Raw genomic sequence first — 14,371 nt, forward strand, 5'->3', positions numbered from 1 at the left:
AAGAAAACCGAGCCTGGTTCGCAAACCGAGGCAAAGTACAAAAGAGGGTTCGGAAGTTCGGAGGCAGGGCTCACGGCCGCAACTCTGAAACTTCTGAACAAGCACATTATGCAGCATCACCAAGCGCTCAATCAGTGACGTCTGAGTCTTAAGGTCGGTCAAAAATGGGGTGTCTACAGTGGCACCAGCTACGTTCGACAACTTACTTTTATTACTGAATGTAAATAACCAAATGACACCGTACCACAACGTGAAACTATACACATAGTCCAACTTACATGTGCTGCCACTCACATTAAACAGTAATTTATCATTGGGTCACAATCATATTCAGAAACTATACAACACATAACACAAGGATGTGGCACCATTCACATCCAACAACTTATTTTTAAGTTAATGCGCACAACCAAACGACATCGTACCCCAACGTGAACCCCTCCAAAATAGTCTACCAAACACGATACTTTGCATGGTTCGAAAAAAAAAAAAAAAAAAAACCAATAGACCACGTACCAGGCAATACAATAACGAATCAAGCACAAAACACCCATATTGGACAACCCGTAAGACCCCCATCCTACAACACCAACAACTAAGTCACATAACGACAACCCCCACATATATACTATCTTGAAATCGAGAACTATAAAATCCTTTATTCCCCATAAAACTCACAAAACATACAACTACCATTACATATTATGACTGAAGTTAACCGAAATTATCAAAAACCTCATATTCACATAAACCATAGTTCTAGGTTGTTAATCAAAATCAAATGAATGAACATTGCAAAACAGGGGGCAACCCATACTTACGATTTGGAGCCATCATTCCTCCTCGTTCATCGGAAACGATATTTCGTTAGCATCTTCCCGTTCAAACATGGCGGTCGAATCGCGCCCCTTCTCCTCTCGGTGGTGAGTTTCGAAATGTTCTCAAATGAATTAGCCGTTCACATTAGAATAGAGCTACAAAACATATCTAATTTTTTTGTTTCCTAAAATTTTGCATAAATGAACCTGCAATTTCCACATATCACGTGTATTTTGAATTTCAAATTCACATCCATATGGATATGATCTATAGTAACATTCAATTTCCTATATATGGTTTTGGTATTATTTATGATATTAACAACTACTATTAAGGGTAAATGTGTCAACTAACTTTTCACAGGACGTATGGAAATATAAGGCTCCGTTTGGTTAGGGTTTCAAATTATAGTTTCACCCATTGATTTGAGTGTATTGTTTGTTTTGAATTTTCAAATTATAATTCTACATCCATTTCTCAAAACTCAATTCAAAACATAATCATTACTTTTCAAAACTCATAACCAAACACATAATTCGAAACTCTTTTCAAAACTTAATTCAAATCAATATTTTAATTTTTAAATATTTAAATATTTTAATTTTGTTAAGATTTTAAATATTTAAATATGTTACGATTTTTTTAATTTTTTGAATATTTTTAAATATTTTAATTTCAAAATATTACGATTATAATTTTTTAATTTTTAAAATATTTTATAAAAATAAATTCAAACTCTATTTTATAAAAATATTTTTAAATATTTTAATTTTTTTGTTATGTATTTGGTTACGATTTGAGTGTAGAGTTGTGAAAGTGGTATGGAGTTTCGAGTTATGTGTTTGGTTATGAGTTTTAAAAATAATTTTTTAATTGAGCTTTGTTTTATGTGTTGGGTTATGATTTGAGTGTAGAGTTGTTTTTAAATTTAAATATTAACATTTTAAATTATTTAAATTTTTTAAATATTTAAATTATTTAAATTTTTACGATTTAAATTTTTTGAATATTTATTTTAATTTTTTACTTATTAAATTTTTTAGATTATTTAAATTATTTAAATATTTATGATTTAAATTTTTTGAATATTTATTTTGAAAAAAAAAATTATTTCCTTTGTAGTGTTTTCAATTAAAAAATTGATTAATGTTATTTTCTGTTAATAATAAATTTTTTTAATTGAATTTTAAAAAGAATTTGGTTATGAGTGTTGATCAGAATTTTCAATAGTGTGAAAGCAGTGTGTTTTGTTATGAGTTGGAAAATTTACCCATAAGTCCTAGTTTCTGAAAAGTTGAACCATTTAGTCCTAAAAGTTTTCTTATGCTCCATTTAGTCCCATTTGCACATCAATCTAATGTTTGAAACATTAATCTGATGTTCGAAATCTAATGTTCGAAACATTAATCTGATGTTTGAAACATTGTAATGGGACCTTTCAGTCTATAAGAAAACTTTTAGGACTAAACAGTGTATAAGTTATTAATTTGGGATTTATTGGTGCATCCCCCTTATAACAATTTGAATTAAGTTTTGAAAACTCTTTTCAAAATTCATAACCAAACAATTTTTCTTACTTCACATGTCAAATCAAACTTTCAAAACTCAATTCAACACTCTCTTCAAAAATCATAACCAAACAAATTTTCTACACTCAAATCATAATTCCACAACTCACAAACTCAAAATACAATTCATACTTTCAAATAATATTTACAAAACTCTACCAAACGCAATCCGTTTTTACTTAAAACTATATGTAATATAAGTCTCCTAAATAGGACTTATAAATAATTTTCCCTAAAAGAATATGAAATAATTTTATCTTTTCTAAGTCATAATTAAAATTTTAAAAAAAAATTATAACAAAATACAAAAAAAATCATAACTAAAGATCTCAAAATAATGTTAAAACTAAAGAAAAAAAATTAGTGTTTAAAAAAGAAAATGACTTAATTAATTATATATATGGTATGAAGTGTGTATAATATAATTCACCCTTATTCCAACCCATTATTTTTTAGATTTTCCATAAAAAAAAATTTGAAATCCATAACTTTTAGGATAAATTACATGCAGAAGGTTTTAAAAAAAAAAAAGGGGAAGAGCTTTGAGCGTCTTGTTAGGTCTCCGTGGGCCTATCACGGAGCTTACATTAATGGTTCGAACTATTTAATGTGTATAGCTCGTTGAGTATTTTATTCTTGTAAAAAATCACTTTCAATGTGTGGGCCTATCACATTTGTGTTAACAATTTATTTTTAAAATCATAATTATCGTTAACACAAATTTAATCTGATCAAGCGGTTATCGATATCTAATCAACTTGATTTTTTGTAAAGTTGAAGTACTCAATGAATCCTAAATATTATACAATTCAGATCATCGACGTGAACTCTATGGTGCGCCTACAGAGCCCAAACAATATGTTCTAGTTTGATTTCATATTAGAGACAGGCCTGGACACAAAAAAAAAAAGGGGAAAGTTACACCTTAGAGGGGTTTTCAAAAAATATTTATAGAATAATGAAAATTCTTATAAATTTAATTTTTATTGTTTATAATGTTTATTAGTGAGTTGAATTTTTTTATAAAAAAAAAAATAGACAGGTGTACATTTTCCTAAAAAAATACAATTATTCACATTGAAATAAATAAAAATAAATATATATCTTAATAAAAATAATATGATAGCATTAATTTTTTCATTTATACGAGACAAAAGAATTATTAATAAAAAATACTTTAAATGTTATATTAATTAAATTTTAAAAAAATTAATATAATTATTTTAAATATATAAAAATTAGAAAAAAAATTAGTAAAACATCTCTTTCTAACTTTGTGTAGTAGGAGAGATTTAAGATTTTTTTTTTATTAGTTAAGGTTCTTCGATAAAATTTCTCTGTAATCATACTAGAAAAATTTTGAAATTTCTCTGTAATCATATCAGCAAAATTTCTTTGTGAAAATTACAATTTCTCTGTGTCGAGACCAGTCGAATGAAATTTCTCTGAGTCAAATTTTCTTTATAAAAATATTAGGAGAACTTAACTACTATAAAATATCGTATATCATTTATCTTATAAAATCTTAATATCAAGAACCTTAAAAACAAATTTCCTAAAAATTATTGTATTTTTTCAAATATTATTTACCCTAATTTTTAATATTTATCAAACTCGTCAATTTTTTTAACAATTATATTAACAAAATTTTTGAAATATACTAAAAAATATAAATAAATTACAAATACATCTTTCAAATTTACTTAAATTTTAAAAATTACAAATATTCTATTAAAAAAATTATTTAACAGAATTAATTATAAAAAAAATCTTAATTATTCTCTTATATAATAATAAAATTATTTAAATTATTAATTAAAATATATTTTTAATATAATTAAATATTATTAATTAATTTAATAATTTATTAATAAAAATTCTATTTATTATGAGTTTTCAAAATCAAATGAAATAATTTATATTTTAAATGAAATTCAAAAAAATATATTTATAATTTATCTAAAAAATATTTATCAAACCAGTCATTGACTTTCTGCACACCCACAACATGAATGTATTTAAAAACTCCGACATTTTAAGTTTTCCAAAAATACCAAATTACTAATTTCATTAAATCATGAGTAAGTATAATGTTCAACATTATTATGAAACCCTCCACCCACCACCACCACCACCACCACCACCACCGGCGGAAACCACCAACAAGGCACCAAAATCAAACTCCAAAAAAGAAAAACCACAAAAGATGAACCCACTCCAAACGATAATTCAGAACCTCTTGATCTTATCAGCCTTGACCACTGGATTAGCTTTGGATATGGCGTCTCTCTCCACCGCTTTGAAATCGAAATTACAATCGTGCTTCTCCGGGTACCTATGGCTCCCACAGAACGTCTCGCCGCACCGGCACCGGAACCCTAGCACTCCCACCTTCTTCTTACAGCTCCAGCACCTGTTCCCCGCCTTCGCCGGCGCTGCGACTATCACCGGCGATTCAACCGCCGATGACTCCGCAGAAACCTCATCAATCACCGTCTTGTTCTGGTTCTGATTCACGAGCTTGTCCATAACGGCTTTAGTCGAGTCTCTGTAGCACTTTGAGCAGAGATTCATTGTCGTCGCAGAGCCGAAGAAGCCACACCCGTTGGCGCAGAGCTTTGGCTCTGATGGTTGGAAGCTCGTGTTGTTTCCTTCGGAACCCATCTCTCTCTCTCTCTCTCTCTCTTCCTTCGAAATGATAAGAAAACTAGGGTTAGGGTTTCTAAATCGAATCTCTTTCTTGACCTCACAATAGCTTCTCAAATCTATGGAGGAAGATTGTATTGGAAGCGGTTGTTAAAAGGATTTTCCATCAATCGGTGATTTTTTTTTAAAAAAAAATTATATTTTTTTTGGATTTTTTTATTATTATTATTATTTTTTCTATCAATCGGTGATTAATATAAATTTATATAATGCTATGTTTCCGTATAAGGTCGGCAATTGGAATTTTTTATTTGACAAATCCCACCTGATAAGTACAACAATTTTGTTTATTTATTTATTTATTTTTAGAGAGGGTGTTATTGAACTTTCGTAATTTGTTAAAATTTTTTATTGGTATAAAAAATTATATTGAGTTGATATTAAAATAATATAAATGACATATTTGACGAGTTTTGATTCGGATAATTGATGTAGGTTTTGTGGTGGACCACGGAACCCAACAACATTCTCTTCTTTTTTTATTTATTTTGATTTGGCCAGGAAATAAATAAGTTTGCATATATAATACGAAGATAAATATGATAAAAAAATCCCATAATATATATTTATAAATTGATTTTTTTTTTAATTCTTATAGCCCCTTATTATTTTGATAAGGATAGGGTAAAATTGTCTTTTTAGTTCCATTATAAACATTGAAAAAAAAAGTAATAAGATTAAATAAAATAGTTATTTAAAAAAAAAAACCTCATTCGACAAGAACTCATAAGTTTACGTGGTAATTTTGGTAGCCTTCAATTTATAAAAAATAAAAAATAAAATATCCTCGGATTTTGTCAATGGTCAATTTGATCCATCTCCAAATAGTTAAAAAAAAAAAGAAAGGAATGGAACAAAATTGAAGAAAAAGAATAATGAAGTTGGGGTTCTTTCATACCTAATTTTATCTTTAATAAATTTAGAGCCAAGGCTCTCTCCTTGCAGTCTCGTACTTGCGCTCGTCCTTACAGGCCTTCGGGTCTATTTTTAGGCCCAATTTTAATAATCTGAACCGTTCATATTTTATGATTTATTCAGTATATCATACCTGTAAAAAATCAAGTTGATCGGATATCAGAAAACATATGTTCGAAAAACTGTTTATTAAATTCTTTAAAAAATAGTTTTTAGTTCAATTTTTCGAACACATACTTTCTGATATCTGATCAATTTGATTTTTTACAAGTATGATATACTGAATAAATCATAAAATATGAACAGTTCGGATTATCAAAATTGAGCCTAAAAGTAGACCCGAAAGCCTGCAAGGACGGGCGCAAGTACAAGAGCTGCAAGGAGAGGATCCTCATTCATAAATTTATGGTGATTAAAAAAAATAAGAATTCGAGAGGAGTTGTTGTATTTCGTGATAGAGCTTTTTGCAATATGTCTCTATCTCTCTAACCTAAATCCTTCTTTTTATTTTTTTATTTTATAGATTTGCTCTAACCTAAACCTTGACCACATTATTTGAAAATCTTAAACCTTGATATGAATAGGTCTAACAATTATTCATTGTTGGGTGTATCACCTTCAACTCTATCAATTTGATATATTTTCAAATCAACTTCAACTCCAACCCAAAGTAAGTTTTCCCAATATCTATAGGTTTCATTTAGAAAGTGAGTTGACTTTTTAAATTTTTGATTAAGCTCCGTTTGGTAAGAGTTTTTTTGGCTATGTTAACTACAAAAGAAAAAATAGACTATTTTAGCCACAACAAACAAAACATCATATTCAACCCATAATCATTACATTTTTCTTTAACAAAAAAAGTCAAAAAAGTTGAAAAGTCATTCCCAAACCAAACTTTTTAGCCCAGGCTAAAATAACTAAAAAAGTCAAAAAGTTAAAAAGCCAACTCACTTTCCAAACCGAGATTATTGTAGCTTGGGCTAAAAAACTTGGTTTGGAAAGGACTTTTTTGGCTTTTTTTGTGAGAGAATAGTGTAATGATTATGGATTAGATTTGATGTTTTGTCTGTTGTGACTAAAATAGCTTATTTTATCTTTTGTGACTAAAATAACCAAAAAAGCTTATAAACCATCTTTCCGAATGGAGCTATATTGCTTTGCATGCTGCCCCCATAAAAGACGGTTTTTTTTTTTTTTTTTTTTTTTTTTTTTTTTTTTTTTTTTTTTTTTTTCATGTACATTTTGACATAAATCTGGCTCACCTAAGTCCAAGCCCACGACCCCCCAAAAAAACAGAAAAAGCCAAGCCCAGCAATAAGGCATAACCATTATGAATCTAAAATAATTATAAAAAAAAAAAAAAAAACAAGGCATTACCAGCATACTGTAAAAGAATCTACTAATAAATCATTTATATATATGTGTGTTTGGGTAAAAAAATCCTGCCACGCTATTATTGAGAGGAACTATACGAAACTTCAAGATGAATGTTGAGATCTACACTCGCAAAATTGAGATTATATATTTAATAAGATGAATATTGAAAGTTATAATTCAAAACTAGAACATGTATATTTTAAAAGAAGTGTACTATTTATATAGAAGTGTCTTGCTACCTTGTAGGCTTTCTTTTCTATGTAAAAATCTAATTGCCTAGTAAATATTCCTTATCTTGTGGTCCTCTTTCCCTAATTTGATTGGATTTGATTTTATTTAAGTAATTTTCTTATGGCATTGGAATTACTCAAGTCATATACTGACCGAAATTTGATTTTTATTATAGTCTGAGTTATTATTATCTTGTCACGTAATACTTACATCTCAAGTCATGTCCATAATCAAACTTCTAAATTTATATAAACCTACTTCAATATACATCCCATTAGTATATCTACACATAAATTGGGATAGATGCTCGAAAACTACTACATTAATCATGTATACACCGGTGCATGCACCAAAATTGTTTCCAATGTATTCATAATTTTACGAGTAGAAAAGAGCATACCTGATTTCCACTATCAAAATTGCCACCATGATTATGATTTTAATGGGCAATAGTGATAAATGATATGATGGTGATGGTGATTATATTATGATCACAACCATAATCATAAGTGATGTAGAACAAGATTTTAAGAATTTTTATCTTTTTAGTTTTAATATTTTTGATATATTATTTTATTATGATTTTTCTAATTTAGTATAAATATTTTAAAATTATTAGGTTTCTTAATTTTATTATTTTGGAATTAGACTTTAACTAGAATTTTAAATAGTTTAGAACTTTAGCTTCCTATTCTCTTAAGTTTCCTAATTTGTGTTGATTTAGGCCAAGTTTGGCATCTACTAAATAATACAAAAAGTTAAAAAGTCACTATCCTATTTAAGTCCCATCATCTTATTTAAATCACATCACCTCTCTAACATATCACATCAAACCCAACCCAAACCCAACCCAACCCATATAAGTCAATAAGTCAAAAAGTGCACTTTTTTAGAACATCCCAAACCAACCCTTAAGTTTCTTAATTTATTTTAGAATTACTTTTCCTACAAATATTAGGTTTAGTTTATTATAAATAACTATGTAAGCCTCATGGCAAAGACAACTATATAAACTTTTATATACAACTTTTATTCATTCAATCAATAATATTGAGATATTTTCTATTCTTTGTGGATTCAAGGTTCTATTTTTCTCGTGGATTCGAGAGTCCCTTTTCGTCTATTAGAACGATATCTAGTCCCGTGTATTCCGCTGCATCAAGTGGTATCAGAGCATGAATTTGCCTAACTTGATGACACAAGACAATAGAGAACACACAATCCCTATTGACATTGATCGTAGGGTGGAAGCCATATGGGATGCAATTGAGGAACATCGGCTAGAGATACACGAACTTCGCAATGAGATTTGTAATCTATTTGTCGATTTGGGACTAATCGTCAACCAGAGGCAACCAATAGTTGACAACAATTGTGCCGGAGGATTCACCCGAGGCCAACTTGTTAGCTTACATTATTTTGCACAGATTTCATATTTTAATGGTTCAAGTAAGTTTCAAAAAGAAGATCGGTTGCTTGATCTTGAAAATTTCTTTGAATTCATGAAGATTCCTCATGAAAAGAAGCTAATATTTGCATCCTACAAACTTGATAAAATTGCATTGAAGTGGTGGAATGGATTACAAGATTATCGAGTTTGCAAAGGTAGAGACAAAATTCATTCATGGTTAACAATGAAAAAGTTTTTAGCATCAAAATTTTACTTTCATAATCATGAAGATATATTATCATATACAAATCAAGATACTTCTATGGAGTTGGTAAAACATTGCCATGAAATTGTAGTTGAAAAGGAAAAAAATTCGCATCAAAATATTATTTGTGGTGAGATTGGTTGTAAAACTAATGAAGAAGATACAAAGTCTTGTTCGAGTGATGATAATGCGTCAACACATGGTAATTTGAATACTGGGGAGAAAGTTTTACAAACAAGTCATAAAAATATTGAAGAAGAAGAAGAAGATCTGATTGAGCCCAGTAACAAAGAGAAAATAGAAGAAGAGATAATACAACTGTCGTGTGCAACAAAGAAATTAGTTGATGCTACACTTAATATTCCAAGGTTGATAATCGAAGGATCAATTGAATCTGGGATGGTGCAACATCAAGAGAGCATTCAAGTTCTACATGAAGTAAATTTTGTTGATTTTCTTGGTGTTAAGCAATTTAATTTGATTTTCAATGCTTGTCAAATTAATCTTGTCAACCAATTAAAGCATATAGAGAAGAACCATCAGAAAGAAAACTTTTCTATATACAACTTTTAGAAAAAGAGCAAGCAACTGAAACATTCAAAATATCTCTTTATTTGGCATGGAAGATGGCAGATCTTTAATATGAACTCGAAAACGAGTTCTTTCAAAGAAGAGGAGTCTGATGTAGGACAAGATTTTAAGAATTTTTATCTTTTTAGTTTTAATATTTTTGATATATTATTTTATTAGGATTTTTCTAATTTAGTATAAATATTTTAAAATTATTAAATTTCTTAATTTTATTATTTTGGAATTAGACTTTGACTAAGATTTTAAATAGTTTAAAACTTTAGTTTCCTATTTTCTTAGGTTTCCTAATTTGTGTTGATTTAAGTTTCCTAGTTTATTTTAGAATTACTTTTCCTACAAGTATTAGGTTTAGTTTATTATAAATAACTATGTAAGCCTCATGGCAAAGACAACTATATACAACTTTTATTCATTCAATCAATAATATTGAGATATTTTCTCTTCCTTGTGGATTCAAGGTTCTATTTTTCTCGTGGATTTGAGAGCCCCTTTTCGTCTACTAGAACGATATCTAATCCCGTGTATTCCGCTGCGTCAATAAGTAGAAGAGTTTCTATTTTCACTTTTATGATTTAAAAAAGTTTGGATTACCTCTAGTTTAATTAAGAAAGATTGTTTGAGTCTGTAAAATTTACTATTGATTGCGTTTGGATAATTTGAATTACTTATTTTGTAATATTCTTCTTATATATCATTTATAATAAAAAATTAAATTGATTTAATATTTGTAATTTATTTAATTTATTATATTTTCAGTAAAAATTTAAATACTCTATTTTAATAATATATTCATTATCTATTTTTTAAAGATAAATATGATAAATTAAATAAATTATAATTATTAAATTAATTTAATTTTTTGTGTAATAATATATATACCAAAAATCCTTCAAAATATATAAAGTGAAATAGTATGGCGTGCAAAAATAGAAACCGTCAACGGTGAAAAAGACAAAAATATTAGAGATCTTAAAAATTCTACCAAAAGTTTTATCAAATGTCTCACATGGTATGAGACTCACATGGGACCTACATTGTGTGGGCCCTACACCTATGTAAAACTTTTAATAAAATATTTGAAATCTCTAACATTATTCTGAAAAAAACAGAAGAGAGTGGGTCCAACACAAATTGCAATCGAGTACCACTGCAGCATTGTACAATATAGATAAGATACGCATAAATGAAGTCGGTAATTAGAAAGTAACTATTTTAAAAAGAAAATGAGTTGGACTCTCAATAGGGGTGGGGTCATTTCTAATTGGTTCGAAAATTATTTTTTATTTTTTATTTTTTGTTTTGGTTTTGAGCCATTGGCAGTGCGTCAATTGTCACTGGGGGTGTTGGGAGTCGCCCTCACTGGGAGTCCTCAACATTGCCCATTTTAAAATTGAGATAAATTATAAATATATTTTTTTGATATTTGCTTAAAGTATAGATTGTTTTTTGTGATTTTGAAAATTACAAATATTCTCTTGTTAAAAATTTTTATGTAACAGAATTAAGTAAAAAAATGAAATTCATAATTATTTTCTAATACAATAATAATATTACTTAAATTATTAATTAAAACATATTTTAATATCATTAAAACTATTAATTGATTTCATGATTTATTAATAAAAGATGTAAATTGTTACGAAATTAGAAACCTCAAGAGATGGAATGTAATTTTCAAAACTACAGAAATGATTTGCATTTTAATCAAACCTCATGGGGTGTATTTGTAATTTACCCTTTACTACGCTATTTGAGTTTTTATGATAGAATACAAACACACCCTCTAAGATTTATTTAAATTATAAATTACTCCATATGGTTTTAGAAATTTTATTATGTCTCCTAAGGTTTTTAATTTCATAACAAATAAATTATTGTAATAATAAATCATCAAGTTAATTAACAGTTTTTAATAATATTAAAATTTTATTTCAATTAATAATTCAAAAAATTTTATCAATGTTGTACGGGGAGCAAATATTCCGGCGTGCCCGTACTCCTTTCTACCAAGCTCCTCGTCTGTTCGATCGACCTACGAACACAACGGCAGTGAGCCACCCGGCGATGTGTGGCCGGAAAACCCCTCCAACGGTCAAGTTAGCACACACTCAAGGATATAGAGAGAGAGATGAGAGAGTTGAGCATTCAAGTGTTTCTTACAAAATGATCCATGCCCAGCATGGGGGGCGTAGTCAAGCTTATATACTCTCTGCACTCCAAATTTGCTCTCATTAGTCTCTTGACACGTGGTGCTGCTTTTCCATCCATCAGCACAAATCCAGCGAACACCACCTAACCAAACCGCCAGACAACATTAGCGGGAACTCGGCAGCCCAGCTGCATCACTCGGCCTCCTTCAATCAAGCTACTTATCGAGCCTAACAATGTTACTCGCTGAGCTCTATCACAACCGAGCTCCGTAGCACCCCAGTACGGCCGAGCTCCAGACAGGTTAGGCCGGTCCAAGGGAGACCTTCCTGCCGAGCTACATGTGCGACCATAAGACCCGGATCGGCAGACAATCATCTCAGCCTCCTTCGACCGAGCTACTTATCAAGCTCAACAGTGCCACTCGCCGAGCTCCATCACAACCGAGCTCAGCAGCACTCCGGTGTGACTATGCTCCAGACAAGTTAGGCCGGTCTGCGACAGATCACGATCACCGAGCTAAAAAGAACGAACAAGAGAAGACAAGCTGGCAAAGGATCTTCTCGGCTAACTCTGGTCTGGACTTCGGCCGAGCAAGCTTTACCTCGGCTCGGCCCAACCCAACTCGGCCCAAATACGCTTGGACCACATTCAGCCCGGCCAGAACCGCGGCCCAAGCCGAGATTACGAAAATCCCCCTCTCAATTGTATAGGTGAATAGTTAGAAATTTCATTTTTTTAATTAATTCTGTTAAATAAAAAAATCTAACAATGAGATATTTGTAATTTTTTAAACCACATGGGGAAATTTATATTTTAATCAAACCTCATAGGGTGTATTTGTAATTTACCCTTTAGTAGAGTATTTTAGTTTTTATGATAAATTACAAACACACCCCCTGAGATTTACTTAAATTATAAATTACTTTATGTGGTTTTAGAAATTACATTATGCCTATGGGTGTAATTTTGGGCCGGCCGGGCCCATGTCGGACCTTGCAGGCTCCCGCCAAAAATCGGGCCGAGCCAGCCCACGAGTCAGAAACTACGCCCAGGGGTATTCAGGCTTTGGGCGAGCCTAAACAATTTTTTATTTTTATTTTTATTTTTTCACCAAAATTTCATTATTTTTCATTAAAAATAACACTGGGCATCGGGCGGGCCAAGCCTTAGGCTGGGCTTCAAAACGATGGCCTAGGCTCTGGCTCAAGGCCTCAAGCTGGGCTTGGGCCCAAGCCTTAATGGACTGGGCCCACCTCAGGCCGCGGACGAGCTTCGGGCCGCCCGTGAGCCACAGGCCAAAATTACACCCCTAATTATGCCTCTTAAGGTTTCTATTCTCATAACAAATAAGTCTTTTTATTAATAAATTATCAAGTTAATTAACAGTTTTTAATAATATTAAAATTTTATTTCAATTTATAATTCAGATAATTTTATCATTGTATAGGTGAACAATTAGAAATTTCACTTTTTTAATTAATTTTGTTAAATAAAAAATTCTAATAAGGAGATATTTGTAATTTTTCAAATCACAAGGGACAATTCTTATTTTAAACAAACCTCAGGGGGTGTATTTGTAATTTACCATAATTTTTAACTATTTTAGTAGGTTAAAATTTTTGTGTTTGGGAAGATTTTTGTAATCGAATGTGATATTTGTGAAAAATAAAATAAAATAATTATGAATTTAATATGACATTTTATCTTATTAATTATTTTAACTTATTTTATCTTTTTATAAATTTTAATCTTAAAAAAAAAAAACTAATAACTTTCCTGCCTAACACTCCAATATAGTTTTGGATTTATTATTAAGGCTTCCTTTAGCAAGCCAAATTTGGGACTTTTTTTTTTAGCTATTTTAGTCATAAAAAATAAAATATAATTTTTAATTTAATAAGATAAAATATCACATCAAACCAATAATCATTATATTCTTCCTCATAAAAAATTTAAAAAAATTTAAAAAATCAAAAATTCTTTTCAAATGAGACTTTTTAATTCCAAATTAAAATCACTAAAAAAAATTAAAAAACCAACGCCCTTTCCAAGCAAATCATAATATGCACATATATATATATATATATATACATATTGCATGGTCCATCATGATTGATATATGCATGCGATCAAGAAGAAGAGCTATCATGCTCAGGGAACAAATACACTCGAAGTTTGGAGTAGACAAAAAGCAAGATAATGGCCTACTTTGAGAAGTGGGTTAAAAATTATTTTTTAATTTTTAATTTATTTTTTTCTTTTATAAAAAAAATAAAAGAATTTTAAAAATAATTTTTAATTATCTTCTCAAAATATCCCAATATGAGCTCATTTCATTTCTTTGTTTACTATTTGGAG

The 14,371-nt window shown here is 29.6% G+C and overlaps 1 protein-coding gene across 1 annotated transcript; it reads right to left on the reverse strand.

Annotated features, from left to right (window-relative positions):
- Positions 1-4,420: 4,420 nt before the first annotated feature.
- LOC114273371 (zinc finger A20 and AN1 domain-containing stress-associated protein 1) lies at positions 4,421-5,216 on the reverse strand. The gene has a single exon (XM_028215135.2). It carries the CDS (start codon positions 5,049-5,051, stop codon positions 4,617-4,619), a length of 435 nt encoding a protein of 144 aa, XP_028070936.1. The 5' UTR covers positions 5,052-5,216; the 3' UTR covers positions 4,421-4,616.
- Positions 5,217-14,371: the final 9,155 nt, after the last annotated feature.

This window comes from Camellia sinensis, chromosome 11, assembly GCF_055761805.1.
Source record: "Camellia sinensis isolate YWXY chromosome 11, ASM5576180v1, whole genome shotgun sequence".
Lineage (NCBI taxonomy): Eukaryota > Viridiplantae > Streptophyta > Magnoliopsida > Ericales > Theaceae > Camellia > Camellia sinensis.

Bases quoted from the DNA above. Each gene is read 5' to 3' on its own strand.
- LOC114273371 (XM_028215135.2), bottom strand. From the start codon at position 5,051: ATGGGTTCCGAAGGAAACAACACGAGCTTCCAACCATCAGAGCCAAAG.